The sequence below is a fragment of the Lynx canadensis genome, chromosome B1 (assembly GCF_007474595.2).
Source record: "Lynx canadensis isolate LIC74 chromosome B1, mLynCan4.pri.v2, whole genome shotgun sequence".
NCBI classification, from domain to species: domain Eukaryota; kingdom Metazoa; phylum Chordata; class Mammalia; order Carnivora; family Felidae; genus Lynx; species Lynx canadensis.
Genome location: NC_044306.2, coordinates 34,503,198 through 34,518,833, shown reverse-complemented (window position 1 = coordinate 34,518,833; position 15,636 = coordinate 34,503,198). Strand labels below are relative to the sequence as shown.

Genomic DNA, 15,636 nt, shown 5'->3' with positions numbered 1-15,636 from the left:
GTATGCATTCCTAGGAAGAAGAAAATTGGGGGGTTGGAGACACTGTCCCCATCAGGTTCCTGGCACTATTTCTACTGGATACAACGGTGAATTAGCTATATCCCTTCCCCCCAGGACACATTAGAAAGATGAGCTAGATATAAGTGGGTGCCAACGATTCCGTATGAGGTAACAAGGAGTGGAGAGGGAAGTGTGAAACTAGGCTGGATGAGCCCATCCTCCAAATCAGAGACTTCACAGCAAAGCGAAGTTGCCATTAGTAACTGGGACACTAAAGCACGTCTACTCCTCAACAATCGCTTCTGCTTCTCCCGGATAAAACAGCGGCATGTGAAGAGGGTCACATCCTCCTCTGGTCTGATCCTGCCAGCTGAGAGAAAGCTGGAAATCCTTTTGCTATACCGCAGGCTTGGACGAGTTCCCAGTGGACTCAGTGTGTTCTAGGAACATATGAGAAAAGAGCAGGACGGGATGACTCATGAGAGGAAAATGTAAAGACCACAGTCTGGGTAGAACTTCCTCCGGAGCCCAAATAGGGCAATTTCAAGTTGCCTTTCTTCAGCGTGGGTCCTGGGGTCAGCTAGAGGCTAAAGCACAGGGAAGGATCCTTGGCCTGGATTCATGGCAGATCCCAGAGTGCCCTGCGGGTGACGTCCACCACGTCCCTGAGGAGGCTGCCCACTCCTCCCGCCCTCAGCCCCACACACCTTGCACGTAAGGACAGTGCCATAAACGTTTACTGATTTTGTTGTTTGGGTGGAGAACTTGTTGAAAAGCTAACTTTGAAATTTAGCCATAAGTGTAGGAGGGTCACAAGTCCTTTGCCATTTCCAAAGGCTGACTTGGGTCAGGCTGGCAACATCAGAATCATCTGAGAGAGCTTTAAAAACTAGTCTCCTCCCCTAGTGGGAGATTCTGATTCAGGAGGTCTGGGGTGAGGCCCCAGTATCTGCATTTTAAAAGTGATTCTGACCCCCAGCTAGATTTGGAAACAATGGCCCTTTGGTAGCCAGCCTCCGAGATGGCCCCCCATAGTCTCCACCTTCTGTACTCACACTCTTGCGTAATCTTCTCCCACACTGTGTACATTGATCTGTGTGACCAACAGGATATAGCAGAAATGATGGTATATTGCTCCCAAGATTAGGTTATGAAAGGTTGTAGCTTCCATGTTTTCTCCCTTTCTCTCTTTCCATTTTGAATCAATCACTCGCTCTGGAGAAGGGCAACCTCCACGTCTTAAGGATACTTAGGCAGCCTATAGAGAGGTTATGTGCAGACGATCAGAGGGTTCCAGCTGACAGCCAGAAAGAAACGAAAGCTGGCCAACAGCTGCCTGAGTCAGCTTGGGAGAGGTCACTCCAGCCCCTGGTGACCTCATGAGAGAATCTGATCAGAGTCAACCAGCTAAGCTGCTCATGGATTCCCGACCCTCAGAAACTAAGTGAGCTAACAGAGTCTGTTGTTTGAATCTGCAAAATTTGGAGGGGGGGGGTGTAATTTGTTACACGGCAACTGAAAACTAGTACATTTTCTCAGTGCAAAGGGCAAGCTCCTGGGAAGAGCACAGAAGGGCTTTCATGTGCACCCTTTGTAGCTTCATTTCCCACTACTGTTGGGCAGTACTGAGCTATTTATCCCCAGTTGACGCCTCAGCCCCTCTGTGCCCTTTCCCAAGCATTCTGGAATGTGTCTGGAATGTCCTTTCCCCACTGACGGTATCCCCTTCCCCAGAAACCCTCTCCTCAACTACCCTGCACCAAACCAGGCTGGCTTGGGTCCCCTCTTTCGTGCTCACACACTCCTCTTGGAATCAGTAGGCAAGAACGGAGTTTCATGGAAGAAGGAAAGTATTCCCGTGAGGGGGTCATCAAGAGCACGAGACTTGCCTCTATGTGGTTGACCAACGAATTGTCAAACTTGAAGCCAGGAATCCTTTTGTCACTGCACACCACACCCACGTCTTCTGTGTGCTTGCAGTCGGTGACACCCCAGCCATTGGAGGAGCAAGCTGCGAGGGTGGCCTCTTTGCCAGTGCAGTAGATATTGTCCAACCAGATGGGCCCTGAAGGAAGCAGAGAAGAGAGAGACCAAGCACTGCGTCAAAGGAGGTTTGAGTCTTTGGGGGCACCAACGCCATACACAGGAAGAGAATTTTTCTCTCATTTTGGCAGTTATTGTGGTCATCCATCGATCTTTAGTATGTTTCATATATTGGGTATAGTTCTAGACCATCTGGATTCCCGTTCCAGAGTGGACAGCTGATGTGATCTGGGGATGTGGTAGACTGAATGTGATATGAACAGAAACCAAATTTGAGCCCAGAAGTCACGTGGCGTGGTAGAAAGAGCAAAGATGTTGGATACTAAGCTGGGTTTAATGCTGGCAGAGCCACTTAGCTATATGGCCTTGGTCAAAGCCCCTCTCGTCAGACACCTCAACTGCAGGGCTGTGTATACAGATTAGAGATAATACATGGTGCATGCCTAGTTTATCATTGGCCCGTAGTTACTCAAGCATGGTAACAATAATGACGATGGTGATTTTAGTGATGCTGACTATGGCACAAGCCAGACTCACCTTCCATCCGCAGCGGAGGCTGAACTCTGACCCCTTGGGGAAAATGTAAGCTATCCTGCAACTGAAGGTGTGGGGTTTTTCCAGCATTTTCATACGTATCACCTCCCCTGACTCTTGGGTGCCTCAAGGCATTAATATTCCCACTGAACCCAGTGAGGTTCACCCCCTGAACCCAGAACCTGGTCCAGCAAGTGCTCTTCTCACTTCCTGATGTTTCCTAGCCAATGAATCCAAGATGGCCCGGCTAGACCAACCCACAGAGCTGCCTCCTCACGTTCCAGAAGTCAGGCGAACAATCTGCCTGGGGGGCCCTATGGAATTCTGCTCACCTCCGTGTCTCTACTTGATCTGCACTAAGTAGAGAATTCAGCATGCAAAGTACTAGAGGGTTGGTCACAATGAGACATCACCTCATACCCACTGGAATGGCTACTACCAAAAGGACAGAAAATAGCAAGTGTCAGCAAAGTGGTGGAGAAGCTGGAACCCTCATGCACTAGTGGTTGGCAAAAATGTAAAATGGTGTGGCCACTATGGAAAACAGTATGGCGGCTCCTCAAGAAATTAAAAATGGGAGGTACCGTCTTCCAGTTATAGAATGAGTAAGTCGTGGGGATGAAAGGCACAGCAGGGAATATAGTCAATGGTATTGTAATAGCACTACACGGTGACAGGTGGTAGCAGCTACATTCCTGGTGAGCATAGTGTAACGCAGAGACTTTTCCAGTCCCTATGTTGTACACCCCAAAACTAATGGAACATTGTGTGTCGGCTACACTTCAATAAATAAATAAATATTTTAAAAATAAAAATGGGATTGCCATGCGATCCAGCAATCCCCACTTCTGGGTATACACCCAAAAGAGCTGAAGGCAGGGTGTCAAAGAGATAGTTGCACACCCACGTGCAATACAGCATTATTCACAATCGTCAAAAGCTGGAAGCAACTCAAGGGTCCATTGACAAATTGTGGTCTATATCCACACTGGGCTATTACTCAGCCTTAAAAAGGAAGGACATTCTAAGACAGGCTGCAACATGGATGGACCTTCAGGACATTACGCTACGTGAAATAAGCCAGTCACAAAATGACAGAAGCTAGATGATTCCACTTAGATGAGGTCCTTAGAGGAGTCAAGTTCATAAAGACAGACAGTAGAATGGAGGTTGCCAGGGGCTGGGAGAGGGGAGAAGGAGGAGCGGTTGTTGAATAAGGACTGAGTTTCAGTTCTGCAAGTTAAAAAAGCGTTCAGGAGATTGGTCATACAACAATATGAAGGTACTAACACTACTGAATTGTACACTGAATTGTGATGAAGACGGCATATTTTTATGTGTATTTTATCACAATTAAAAATAATTTTTTAAAGTGCTAGAGGGTTTCCAAATAGTGATTTTCGTAAGTACCCTTACAAAATGAAAGGAAACAAAGTCAAATGTCTCCTTTTCCTCATGGCTTCAGGCAGGGCTCTATACTATAAAGGAGCCAGATAACCTGGGCTCAAACTCTCTCTGCCTCGGGCTTGGGCACCACATAACGTGGCCATCTACTTAACCAAACCTGTTTCCCATTTCTAAAGTGGAAACAAGTATCCCCAACAAACAGGTCACCATGGAGATTTGATGAGATAATGTATGTGCCCAGTACGTGCCCAGCCCCCCTTGCCTTCCTCCTTCCAGTAAATCAGAAAAACAGGGAATCCCGCTGTTTCCACGAGGAAAGGAAAACACAGATAAAAACACTCCCATTATAGAGACAAGAATATTGAGGAGAATCTGAGGTTCTTCAAGGTCAGAGAGGATGCGGGGCCAGTCCCTGACTCCGGGGACCTTCTGAAATGTGTTCGCTGTGACGGATGGCTGGTCAGGGCCTGAACCAGAGCACCTCAGACACATTGTGGGGAACAACAAGCTTATTGAAAACATCTGGGCTGAGGTTTTCCAACTGGTTTCTCAATTTGGCCTTGCTTCCCAGCCGTCGAACTCCACGGAAACATATGCTCCCTAATCAGTTGCTGCTTCAGCAACAAACCAATGTTTGTCTTGCTAAGTATTAGCAACGGAAAAGACCGTCCGCGTTTGAAGTGGGGCCTCTTCTTTGGAAATTCGGTGGCAAAGCTGCTGAAGGGACAGAGATGGTGAAAGGGAGCAGGGCCCTTATTCCATCTGTGATAAGAGAAACCACCCCAGCTAAGGGGATGGGAAGCAGGACAGCGCAAAGCTAAAAGAACCATTGGGAACTGCAGAACAGGTGCTCTAGGGCCTGCTTTACTTTTTGATAAGGAACATTTGAAATTAGCTCCCTGGGGTGCTAAGGGAACTAACTTCCCTCAAAGAGCTGACCCCAAGAGCTGCTTTCTTTTCTTTTCATTTTTGAGAGAGAGAGAGAGAGAGAGAGAGAGAGAGAGAGTGAGCAGGGGAGGGGCAGAGAAAAGGGGACAGAGGATCTGAAGCGGGCTCTGTGCTGACAGCAGCGAGCCCGATGTAGGGCTCGAACTCACAAACTGTGAGATCATGACCTGAGCTGAGAGTCAGACGCTCAACTAACTGAGCCACCCAGGCATCCCAAAGAGCTACCCTTCACTGTCAATAATCCTACGCTTCACATGTTCTCACCAGTTATTTTTTCGTAGATTGTAGAAGTGTAAATTTCTACGTAGCCTAAGATAGTGTCACCAGGCACGATATCCTAATTTGGCCCGATTCGATAACAGTATGTTTTCTTAACAGTACTTAACAGTATGCTTAATTCCTATCAACTAGACCGTCCTGATCCCCAAGCAGCTAGCCCTGGTTCTGCCTGCCGGGATGAAGGGTGGTTCTGGGCCCAGTTCGAAGCTGCTAGAAAGAGGCCCTTGGATCACAGATGGGGCTCTAACTTTGGGCACAAAAGGCCAGCTGCTCCGGAAGCAAAACTTCATTTTACTCTGTCCATTCATTCACTCTAGCACATGCTCCTCCTGATGAAAGGAGAGGAGATGTAGAAACCAATTAACAGACCATTTGGAAGATAGAGATCACAAATGAAACTCTTTGAATGCCAGAGTATTCCCTGCTGCTTTCAGGGCAATTGCTCAAGTTAGAACCTCTGCTCCCCACCCCCCTCCCCGCTGTGGTCATCTGCTGGCTTTGTCACTCGGATTTGAACAACGGGGTGGGGGCGGGGGCAGTGGAGCGATCAGATCTGATCTCAGGTTTGGAGACTGAAGCAAAGGTCACTGTGACACCCAACCGGAGGGTGTGAAATAGAGCAGCTGTCCCCTCTAGAACCCTCTGAAGGGGTCCATGAGTTCCCTGAGCTCAAAGACACTTTAGGGGAAAAGACCTGTTGACAGTCCAGGCTGGAAAACCTGGGAGGGCCTGGATGCTCTCCTGGGGCTTTGTTACTACTGCCTGCACATCAGGAGCAGGTGACAGGGACGGCCTCGTAAGTGCTCAGCCATGGGTTCCCAATTCACCGACAGAGCTGACTTGCAGGCTAAACTCCTTCCATGGGAGCACACCCCTGGGCGCTGGTCACATCCTCTGATCTCTATGCCAATGACTGCTTGTCAGCTCTTTTTAGTATTCTTCTAAATCAAAATGAATCAATCAGCTAATATTTACCGAGTGCCTACCATGTACCCAGTGCTGAGAATCCAAAATTGATGCTGAAGATATTCAAAGATCTTTATATTCAGGGGTGCCTGGGTGGCTCAGTCGGTTAAGCGTCCAACTTCGGCTCAGGTCATGATCTCACGGTTTGTGAGTTCGAGCCCCATGTCGGGCTCTGTGCTGACCGCTCGGAGCCTGGAGCCTGATTTGGATTCTGTGTCTCCCTCTCTTTCTGCCTCTCCCCAGCTTGTGTTCTCTCTCTCTCTCTCTCTCTCTCTCTCTCTCTCTCTCATGATGTAAAAATCAAGTGCCACTTTACGCAGACAACATAATCCCCAAGGCTGGGAGACATGACAGATCACAATTTTTTTTTTTTAACATTTGTTTCTCCCTTTCTTTTTGATATTTCTCCTTTCCTGAGCCCTGCTGGTTTCAATATCCACACAGATGACCCTTCCAGGACTCTTTGGCATCTTGTGACTAAAGCTTCTCTCCCCACTGCCTTTCCTCCGCCCTACATCAGCCACTCTCCCATGGTTGCAGCCTAGACCTTGTCATCACCAACAATGGCACCCCTCCCCAATGTCCATTTCAACCCTTCTGCTGTGCTTCCGCATCTCTACCCATCCCCAAAGATGTTTCTAGCACCCTCCTTCTTGTATTGCAGTCTCTACCCTGACCCATTACAGCCTTCCACACAAGTCCCCCAAGTAGTACCGTTCTATTCACCCAGCCCGGATTCCAGGCACCATGGTTTTAACTGCTCCTTCACACATTCCCTCTGCTCTCTTTAACTCTTTTCCCTTCGTCCCCCTTGGGTGGCGAAGTCTGAGCCAGGTTAACCCACCTCCTGGCAACCCCATGCCTACTTCTGGTCAGGTGAACTTGGGATGGGAAAAAAAACCACATCCATCTAATCTGATGACAGGTAAACCTTAAGTCTGGGTAGAAATAAAATAAAGTTGTCACTGAAAAAACCCCACAGCCCTGAAAAGTATTTGTTATAAAAGACCTACGCTTAAGAGCCTGGGATTGAAAACACAAACCTGACGTTACCTCTGGATTACTCGGCCAGCAGAATACATGGCAATGTACAAGTATGGAGACATGTCCAAAGGTTTGAAAAGAGGACAGCATTTGCCAACTCGTCTTTGCTATTTTAATCTCGGCACCGCTAGGGAACCCGGAGGTAGCTTCAAGAACAGTTTACTCTAAGTGTGGTCTCTTGGTCTGGTTATTTCCACAGAACATACTCAATTGCATGGAGGTAAGATACATATGAGATAGGTTTCCTTTTTCCTGTCATTGCTAGAGTAACAGAAAGCAAGGGTTGAAAGGGATCATCACAATGATCTATTTCCATGACTACCAAACATGGATATATATACAACCACTTGGGAGGCTTCCAAAAGTTAGAGTCCTAGACTCTAGCCCCGACCTTAACTGAGAATATTATGGGTTAGCTCCCCAGCTCCGTGGACCCAGCTCAGGGTTCTGGACTCCAACACCTGCTCTCCCTCAAAGCTTTTACCAAAACATCTTTTTTTTCCCCCAAAAATATTTTGATTTGATCTTGACAAGGGAAGAAAGGGTAGGCCAACCAAAGCGAAAAACCCAAAGCAACTCTGTTCCTATCACGGACAAGCCCAGAACAGCGTATTAGTGTTAACAACAGGAATGCTATGTGAGCCGCATGGTGGGGAGAGGCAGGGAACGCGAGCCTATAGGTGGCCTTTGTGAGAAAAAGCAAAAGGCACCCCTGCAAGGGGGCGACTGGGAGAAAGGCGCCACCTCCCCTGGCTGATGCGGCCCCCAGGCAGGGCACACAGAGCCCTGGGTACAGCCTGATATCAGCCCTCACCTAGGGTCACCAACTGGTCTGCTTTGGCCAAGGGGAGGCATTTCCTGGATGGCAGGCTTCATGTGCTAAAACCAGGAAAGTCCAAAGCAGGCTGGTTGGTCACTGTGCCCTTTCCCAGCACCTGTCTGCTCCCACCTTCCCGTGCAGACGTAGGAGGCTATCCAGCCGAAGTATCACCAGGAATTCACACTTGACAGCAATTGCAGCCTCCTTTACCAGGTTAACTGTGCAAAAGGGGACCGTTCCTGGGCTTTCCAGGGACACCAGCACTCAGTTCCAAAGCATAGAGCCTTTACCTTCCCCTTTGCCGTAGGAGGAGCTGGCGGTCCAGGACTTGGCCTCCACATATCCCAACTCCCGGCAGACGACATGGGCCGCGTGGATGGAGAAGTCGTCGTCACACACAGTGCCCCACTGGCCATTGTAGTACACCTCCACCCGCCCCTCGCTGTGCTTCCTCTTCTGGCCTGCCAGGCGTAGCTGGATCTTGGCGACGTCCGAGGGCACCTGAGGCCGGTGGTACTCGGGGGCCGGCTGCTGGAAGTACTCAGGGTAGTGCGGCCAGTTCTCGTATTGCGCCAGGCTCAGGGACAGGAGCAGCGAGAGCACGGCCAGACAGCTGGCAAGGCGCCAGACTCCGCGCCTCTCCATCCCTGTCCTCTGGCTGGAGGACCTGACCGAGGGGGTGCTGGGTGGTGAGGGGCGGCAGGCAGGAGTGTCCTGGAAGACAGGGAGGAATGCAGGTTATAGGGATCTACAGAACGTCCGGTGAGTTCCTTACTCCTTTGCTTAGTATTTGAAGCTCTTGACATTCTGTACCCCGACCCCTGTCTTCTCCCACCTTACACTTCAGCCAACAGGTCTGTGAATTCTCACCTGTTCTGCTCATCTACCATTCCATATCTTTGAAATGTGTGTGTGTGAGTGTGTGTGTGTGCGTGTGTGTGTGTGTGCGTGTGTGTGTTTTCAGTAGGGTTCCTGGCAGGAACCAGAGCACATTCAAACTTAATTTGAGCAGAGTTTTAAAAAAAGACCATCTCAGACACGAGCTCTGAGCAGAGCTCAGAGGAACAAACAAAAGATAACATAGTGCTCTGGGCTGGCAATAGAGGCAAGACCCTTCCGGCTCCAGCTTGAGGGGTTGGGGAGGGAGTGACAGGACCAGAGAGCATGGCCAAGCTGAGCGGGTCGCCTGTTTGGAGCTGTGGCTTCAGTGCAGGGTCTTAGAGCCAAACCACAGCAACAGGAGCAGGAAGAATAAAAATGCCTGACCTCACTCTCTTCTGTCTTCTGCTCTCTTTCCAGTGTCTCCTATTGGGCAAGCTCACCCTGCAGGATGAGGCCAAGCCCCGGGGAGGGGGGGGCGGGGGGTGCAGTCTGTATGGGTTGATCTCCTGGGGCAGAGGGGATGGTGGGGAGAGAGGGCAGCAGTAGACAGGGCAATCAGAGGGCATCCAGCACACTCTTCCTCTTTCTCCCCACCTCTGTACAGCTCGTTCCCCAGGGCCCAGACCAGTTCCCGCCTCCTTTATGCAACATCCCTACTGAAGCGGCCTCTGTGGCTCTCTCCTTCCAAGGTGGGCTCATTATCTAGACATTCTTCTCAACCTTTCCAGACACTTCCATGTCCCCAGGTAGGTTACAAACTTCTCGAGGGCAGGAATTGTAGCTCGTTCTTCTTTGGCTCCTCCAGAGTAAACATTACAGGTTCATGGACACGTTTATTGCATGAGAGGGTGATCTGGTTCCAGGGACTGAGCCACTGGTGAGGCATGGCGCTTAAGCGCACTGCATGGGGGGGGGGGGGCCTGGGTGTGTTTTCCGGGTGTTCCCGTGTGCGACGTCCTCCCTCCTTCGGGACGTTAGCTCAGCTGGACGGAAATGGCCTCTTCCAGGTACAGAGAACACCAGGAGAAACACCAGCATAACATGGGCTGTTCTCTCTGCACACCCATCTGAGCCTTCCTATGGCTCTGCTCTCAGGCTCCGGGCCTTCAGACACACCGGCACGCTGCCCACCCACACCTCAGATCTCATTACAGCTCATACTCTGGACCGCAGTCCGGCGAGGCTGGGGAGCGAGGGGGTCAGGAGCAAAGTCTCCTTAAACAGCCAGCACGCAGGGCCTGTCCTTAGCTGAGCTATGGTTTCTGCAAGCAGAAGCCTCAGGCAGCAGTCCTGACGCCAGTGACGTCCTGGTGACAGGTCCGTCCTTTTGCATGGTTTCTCTCCCTGAGGGGTGCTGGGGGGCCGAGTCTAGTCTGCTCTTAGCACAGAGGGGAGGCAGACAGGAGAGGGCTGAGCGGCCAGGCCCGTGATCAGGTGAGGGAAGACTGGACAGCAGAGGAGCGGGGAGCACGGACTCTAGAGCCAGATGATTTGCATTTGAATCCTCACTCTGACACCTACCAGCTGTGCAGCCTCGGGCAAATACTTAACTTCTCCGTGCCTCTCTGTGCTTCCTACCTATAAAATGGGGATAATACTACGTAGCTCACCGAAATGTTACGGAGATTGAATGAGTGGCACATACTGTAAGTGCGGCAGGAGCATTTGCTAAATAAAAAATGTAAATTCTCACAATTGTGGTCACCGTAGCCCAGTGGAGCCTACCTCTAAGAATCCTACAGGGAGGGCTATAGCAAGAGATAACCACGTAGATCATGTGTCTCAGTGTTTCCATAATTCAGAGACAGGAACCACTAGCTTAAAAGGACTGCAGGTATGTTTCACAGGAGAGGAAGTAGTCTTGGAATATGGGGCCCCAGAAGGAAAACCAGGACTAGTACGTGGAAGCCAGAAGTATAATACTTTCTATTTTAATCAGGTACAGAGGGTTAGGCTAATTGTGTTCAGTTCATGGCACGTCACCATCAAGGAAGGACCAGATAACTGCCCAGAGCTGCCCAGGGGGGATGATCTAACTTGGAGAGGCTGCCGGGATGGCCAGGCAGTGCCCAGTGCCCCGTAGCGGGTGCGGGGCCACTGTTAGGGAGACAAGCTAGTTCGGGTTACACCGGAGATCCATTTGCCATCATCCTGTGAGTCACAAACAAGGTTGGAAAGTCGCAGGGGTTCCTGCAATGGCCCCCTTCAGACCACTGCCAGCAACGTGGCTCTGAAGGGAAGCATCCTCGCCTCCTGTGCCCCGGCCACGCTTCGTTCCCGTTGTTGCACAATTGCATCCACAAGCTCCACTGAACCTCGCTACAACCGTGGGGCGTGGTGAGGGAGGCAGAGATTATGATTCTATTACGAGGGAGAAAAATCAAGAACCAGGGAGGACTCAGGACTTTATCGGAGTTGCCCCTTAGGGCAGGCAAAGCCAGAAATAGCCACTCCCAAGCTACCCAGACATCAACGATCCACCAGCACATGTAAGAAATGCCCAAATTCTGCCTGCCCCGTAGAAGCCGCACATAGCAGCTACAATCGGCACATAGCTACACTCTTGGCTTCAGTTCCAATTACCCCTCTCTCCCTGCCCTCGCTCCAGACTTTCACATGTCACCTGTCCGATCACAGCAGCCTATACTTGGTTTAAGTTTTACACATCACTGTGTCCCCATCCTCTCTCGCTCCCCTTCCCTCCAAAGAGTATGTGTCACAGCCCCTTCCATTCTTCAAGGGAACCTTCCCAGATGCCCCTGTGGGGGCCAAGGGCAGGCCACTCCAAGATGGGCCACCTTAGCATGAAGATTATTTTTGAGTTCAAAGCAATCAAAACCTAGCAGATTCAGGAAAAGCTCTTTCCCTCCCCTTTAACTGCCTAAAAAATATTTAGATGGAGAACCTGCTCCAGGAAGAGAGCTGTCACCATAGAAAACTACATTATGATGTGAACCAGGTGTGGTAGACAGGGAGGAACCTAGCAGGGCCTGTTTGATCAAAGTCCTGTGTGTCCCATTGTTTCTGAGTTGGCCTGAGTGCTCCCCCCACCCCTGCCCCCTCCGCCCCGCCCCTGCAAACATTGTTTATCAAACATTTACTCTTTATCATCTTCCGGTGAACTGCATTCTTCCCTTTGAAGTCCCAGACCCCTACCCCCTTCCTTTACTTCATGAAGACAAATGTAACTCCTTTTGCCTGTCCTTGGAATTTCCATGTCTGTGTAGATTCCCCATATGTATGAAATTAAATTTGATTTTCTCCTGTTAATCTGTCAGGTGCCAATGTGTCAGGTGCCCAGCTAGAAGGGCCCTAAAGGGCGCAGGAAATTCTTCCTCTAATCAGAATGAATGTGTCTTCTGATTTCCTTTCAAATAGTATTTTGCTTGTGCTTTACACAATTAACCTTCCCAGGGCTAGTTAATTCCTTACAGGTGCACTTTTCCCAGGCAAACCAACCAATCCAGAGCCACGCCCCCCCCCCCCCAACTACCTCCTTACCCAAATCTCATACGATCTTAGGATCCCCTCTGGGGCATTATCCCCCTGCCCTAATCACCCCAGTGCCAGGTACCAGACAACTAGAGACAGCTCCTAATGCCCCAGAGTGAGCTGATATTATTCAATTGGCTGGTCCTCAAGTTGCTTAGCCTGCTTCTTTAGCCTCATCCATTCCTTCCTGGGGCAGTCACAGCCCTCAGTTTCCCCTCACTCCCTCTGCCTTTGACCGACCCTGGTGCTTCTGCATGTGGTCCCCCGTGGTGTGCCTTGTTTCCTGTTTCTAGGAATCAATGAGTATAAACTTCTTCCTTCAAACCACCTGTGTGTCCTAACATACCTGATTCAAATGGGGTAAACTCCATGATTATCCTCAGGAGGAAAATGATGCACAGAGAAGTTTGGCAAGTCACCCAAGGTTGCACTGATGGTACGATGTGCAAGCCAGGCTCTGAATATGGGCAACAGACTGACCCAGGCTATGCCCTCCCCCCACCAGGCTTTACTACCTCTAGCAGCCCACCCCAGTCCAGGATTTGCCTGTCTCCCCTACCCCCCACCACCAGGCTCCCCCTCACAGGAGAGCTTCAGGTGCCCCTAGATCATCTATTCATGTCTCAGAAAGAAATGAAAAGAATATGTGGCCCTGAAATTTTTAAAAAGAAATCTTACTCTCTGGATGTGTATATCTATAAACTGTTCCACCCAGCTTCTTGGATTCTCCAATCTGTGGGAATGGCCAGCATTCAACTCCTAAATCTTTCCTAGAAAAGTGCTCCTGAATTTTTTTGCTTCTTCTGTGGGGCCTTCTGCTTCTTACTCTGGGGGATTATAAAGAATTAGACCCAGATGCTTCTCTCTTCTTTTAGAAATAACTTTTATGCTTTTTTTCTTCCTTATTATAAATGTTATACAAGCTAATGATAAAAATCTGGGTAACGCAAACAAGTAAAAGGAAGAAAATAATTCACAATATCACTGTCAGAGGTAAATATTATCAACATGGGGGTATATATCCCTCCAGCCTTTTTTTCTGTACATACATATATCCTTTCAAAACACGGGGATAATTTTCTACATACTTATCTGCAAACTGCTTTTCACATTTAACAGTATGTTGCGAATATTATGCCACCTTGACTATTCTTTTACAAGATTGTTTTTATTAATACATGATAAAATTGGATAATCTTATCACAGAATTTTTTACTGCTATAAATATTATTGACATGAATATCCTTGGAGCTAAAACTTTGCACAATCTTGGGATCAATTCCAAAAAGTAAAACTGCTGGGTCAAAGAGCTGGTAAAAAGTCAATACTTTTGCAAAACTAGAAGACCGTCCGGCAAGACTGTCAATTTATACATCGGCCAGTAGTATGTAGATTTCCCCACAAATTCAAAATTCTAGCTAAGGCCATGTTTTCAAACTTTTCTGTATCTGAGAAGCTGGAAAGGGTATTTTGTTTTAACTAGCATTTTTGTTACTACTGAGGTTGAGCCCCCCACTCCTTGCTATTGGCCACCTGCATTCCTTCGTTCCTTCCTTCCTTCGTTCCTTCGTTCCTTCCTCCTTCCCTCCCTTCTTCCTTCCTCCCTCCCTCCCTCCCTCCCTCCCTCCCTCCTTCCTTCCTTCCTTCCTTCCTTCCTTCCTTCCTTCCTTCCTTCCTTCCTTCCTTCCTTCCTTCCTTCCTTTCTTCCTTCCTTCCCCTTCCTTCCTCCCTCCCTCCTTTCTGAAATTATCTCTTCATGCTTTCTCTCCTGAATGTTCCTTTCCATGATTGCTTTGTAAAATCCATTTTTCTCCCTGGCATCCAAACAACCCTCAGGAGGGAAAAACTACCAGGTGGAAACCAACGTCCAAAGCAAAGCTTGGGTGGGTGGAGAGCAAAATGCCCTGTGGTCGCTCCTCACCGCTGCTTCACTGCCACCCAGTTCAGGCCTCTCCTGCTCTACCCAACAGCCCTGCACTTGAGCTTGGGTTCAGCCCCTCCTCGGCCTGAGGCCCCGGCTGCCTGGAGCAAGGTGGCCTGCAGGGAATCTGTCCAGGGTGGTCCCACTGGTTCTGAAAGGCTGCGCTGTCCAGAGACGCTGATGACCCAGGGAGACCCGAGCCCCGCCCTGCAGGGCCAGAAAGGGGGAGGTTCCAGACCCAGCTGCGGGGGCGGGGCCCGGGGCGGTGGTGCTCAGTGCCCCAGCGAAGGGGCGGGCGGTCCTCCCGGCCCATCAGGGACCCGGGGCGCTGAAGTCCTTGGGTAAGCCCCAGGGGGCTCGGGACACGCCGGCGTTCGGGGGACCAGCGTCCCCGAGGCGGGGGGGGGGGGGGGGGGGGGGGGGGGGCGCTGACCCGGCGGCCTGGACTTCCGGGCCCCGTTGCCTCCCTCGGGCCTTTTCAGGAACCAGGCCGGGTGAGGACGGATTGGGCAGGGCAGTGCCAGGCTCCGTGGGAGCGGGTGTCCCCTTTCTGCTCGCGCCCGCGTGGGTGATCTGGCACTCGACCGGCCCCCAGGCTTAGCGCGGTCCCTGGCATACGTTAGTCCCTTATTTTAAAAGATTTGGATAAGGACAGGGTACAGCTGGCTCAGGGTAGACCCATCCTCATTCCTGGAAGGTGGGGTGGGGGTGGGGGGCGGTGCAGAAGAGGCCAGGCAAACCGCAGGCCTCGCAGATGGTGGGTAAGTGTCGCAGTTTTACTTGTAAACAACAGACCTGCCATGGGGCAGACGTTCTGAGGTTATAGCTGGGTTGGCACAGTGGGAGTGCTCTATTACCCCTAGCAAACCATTTCCCCTTCTTCAGTGTTTCTCTCTGTAAAATATATACATCGTTCAGACCTGTGAGAAAATATATTCAGCCAATGAAAACAGGGGCAAAGCAGAGGAAAACTGGATTAGGTCATCCTCACTTTTCCCTGGGAGGTGGGAGCCCCATCGTGGCCCAAGCTGCCTTCCCCAGTCCTGGCTTTCTCATACAAAGCGACTGCTCTCATCTGCTGTAGGTGCCTTGTGTGAATTTTCTGCTGTGAGAATAGAGGGGAGGGGTGACCGACAGCGGCCAAACCTCAAACAAGAAAGACTCCCTCAACTTTCTGCCATTACCGTAAATAATGACTTGTATTGCATACATGCTCCTTCCAGAAAGGATCATTAGAGCAGGGGAAAATGTCATTTTTTTTAACTGAACAATTGCAGGGTTTGGGACTGAACTTTGGTAC

The 15,636-nt window shown here is 50.1% G+C and overlaps 1 protein-coding gene across 1 annotated transcript in view; it reads right to left on the bottom strand.

Annotated features, from left to right (window-relative positions):
- LOXL2 (lysyl oxidase like 2) overlaps nucleotides 1-15,636 on the bottom strand; it is a 93,686-nt gene that overhangs the window by 55,072 nt on the left and 22,978 nt on the right. Inside the window, exons 2-3 of the mRNA XM_030312389.2 lie at nucleotides 8,332-8,755; nucleotides 1,890-2,065 (exon numbers count right to left, since the gene is read on the bottom strand). Of these exons, the coding sequence (XP_030168249.2) occupies nucleotides 1,890-2,065; nucleotides 8,332-8,686 (531 nt within the window). The 5' untranslated portion in view covers nucleotides 8,687-8,755. The remainder of the gene's footprint in view (nucleotides 1-1,889; nucleotides 2,066-8,331; nucleotides 8,756-15,636) is intronic.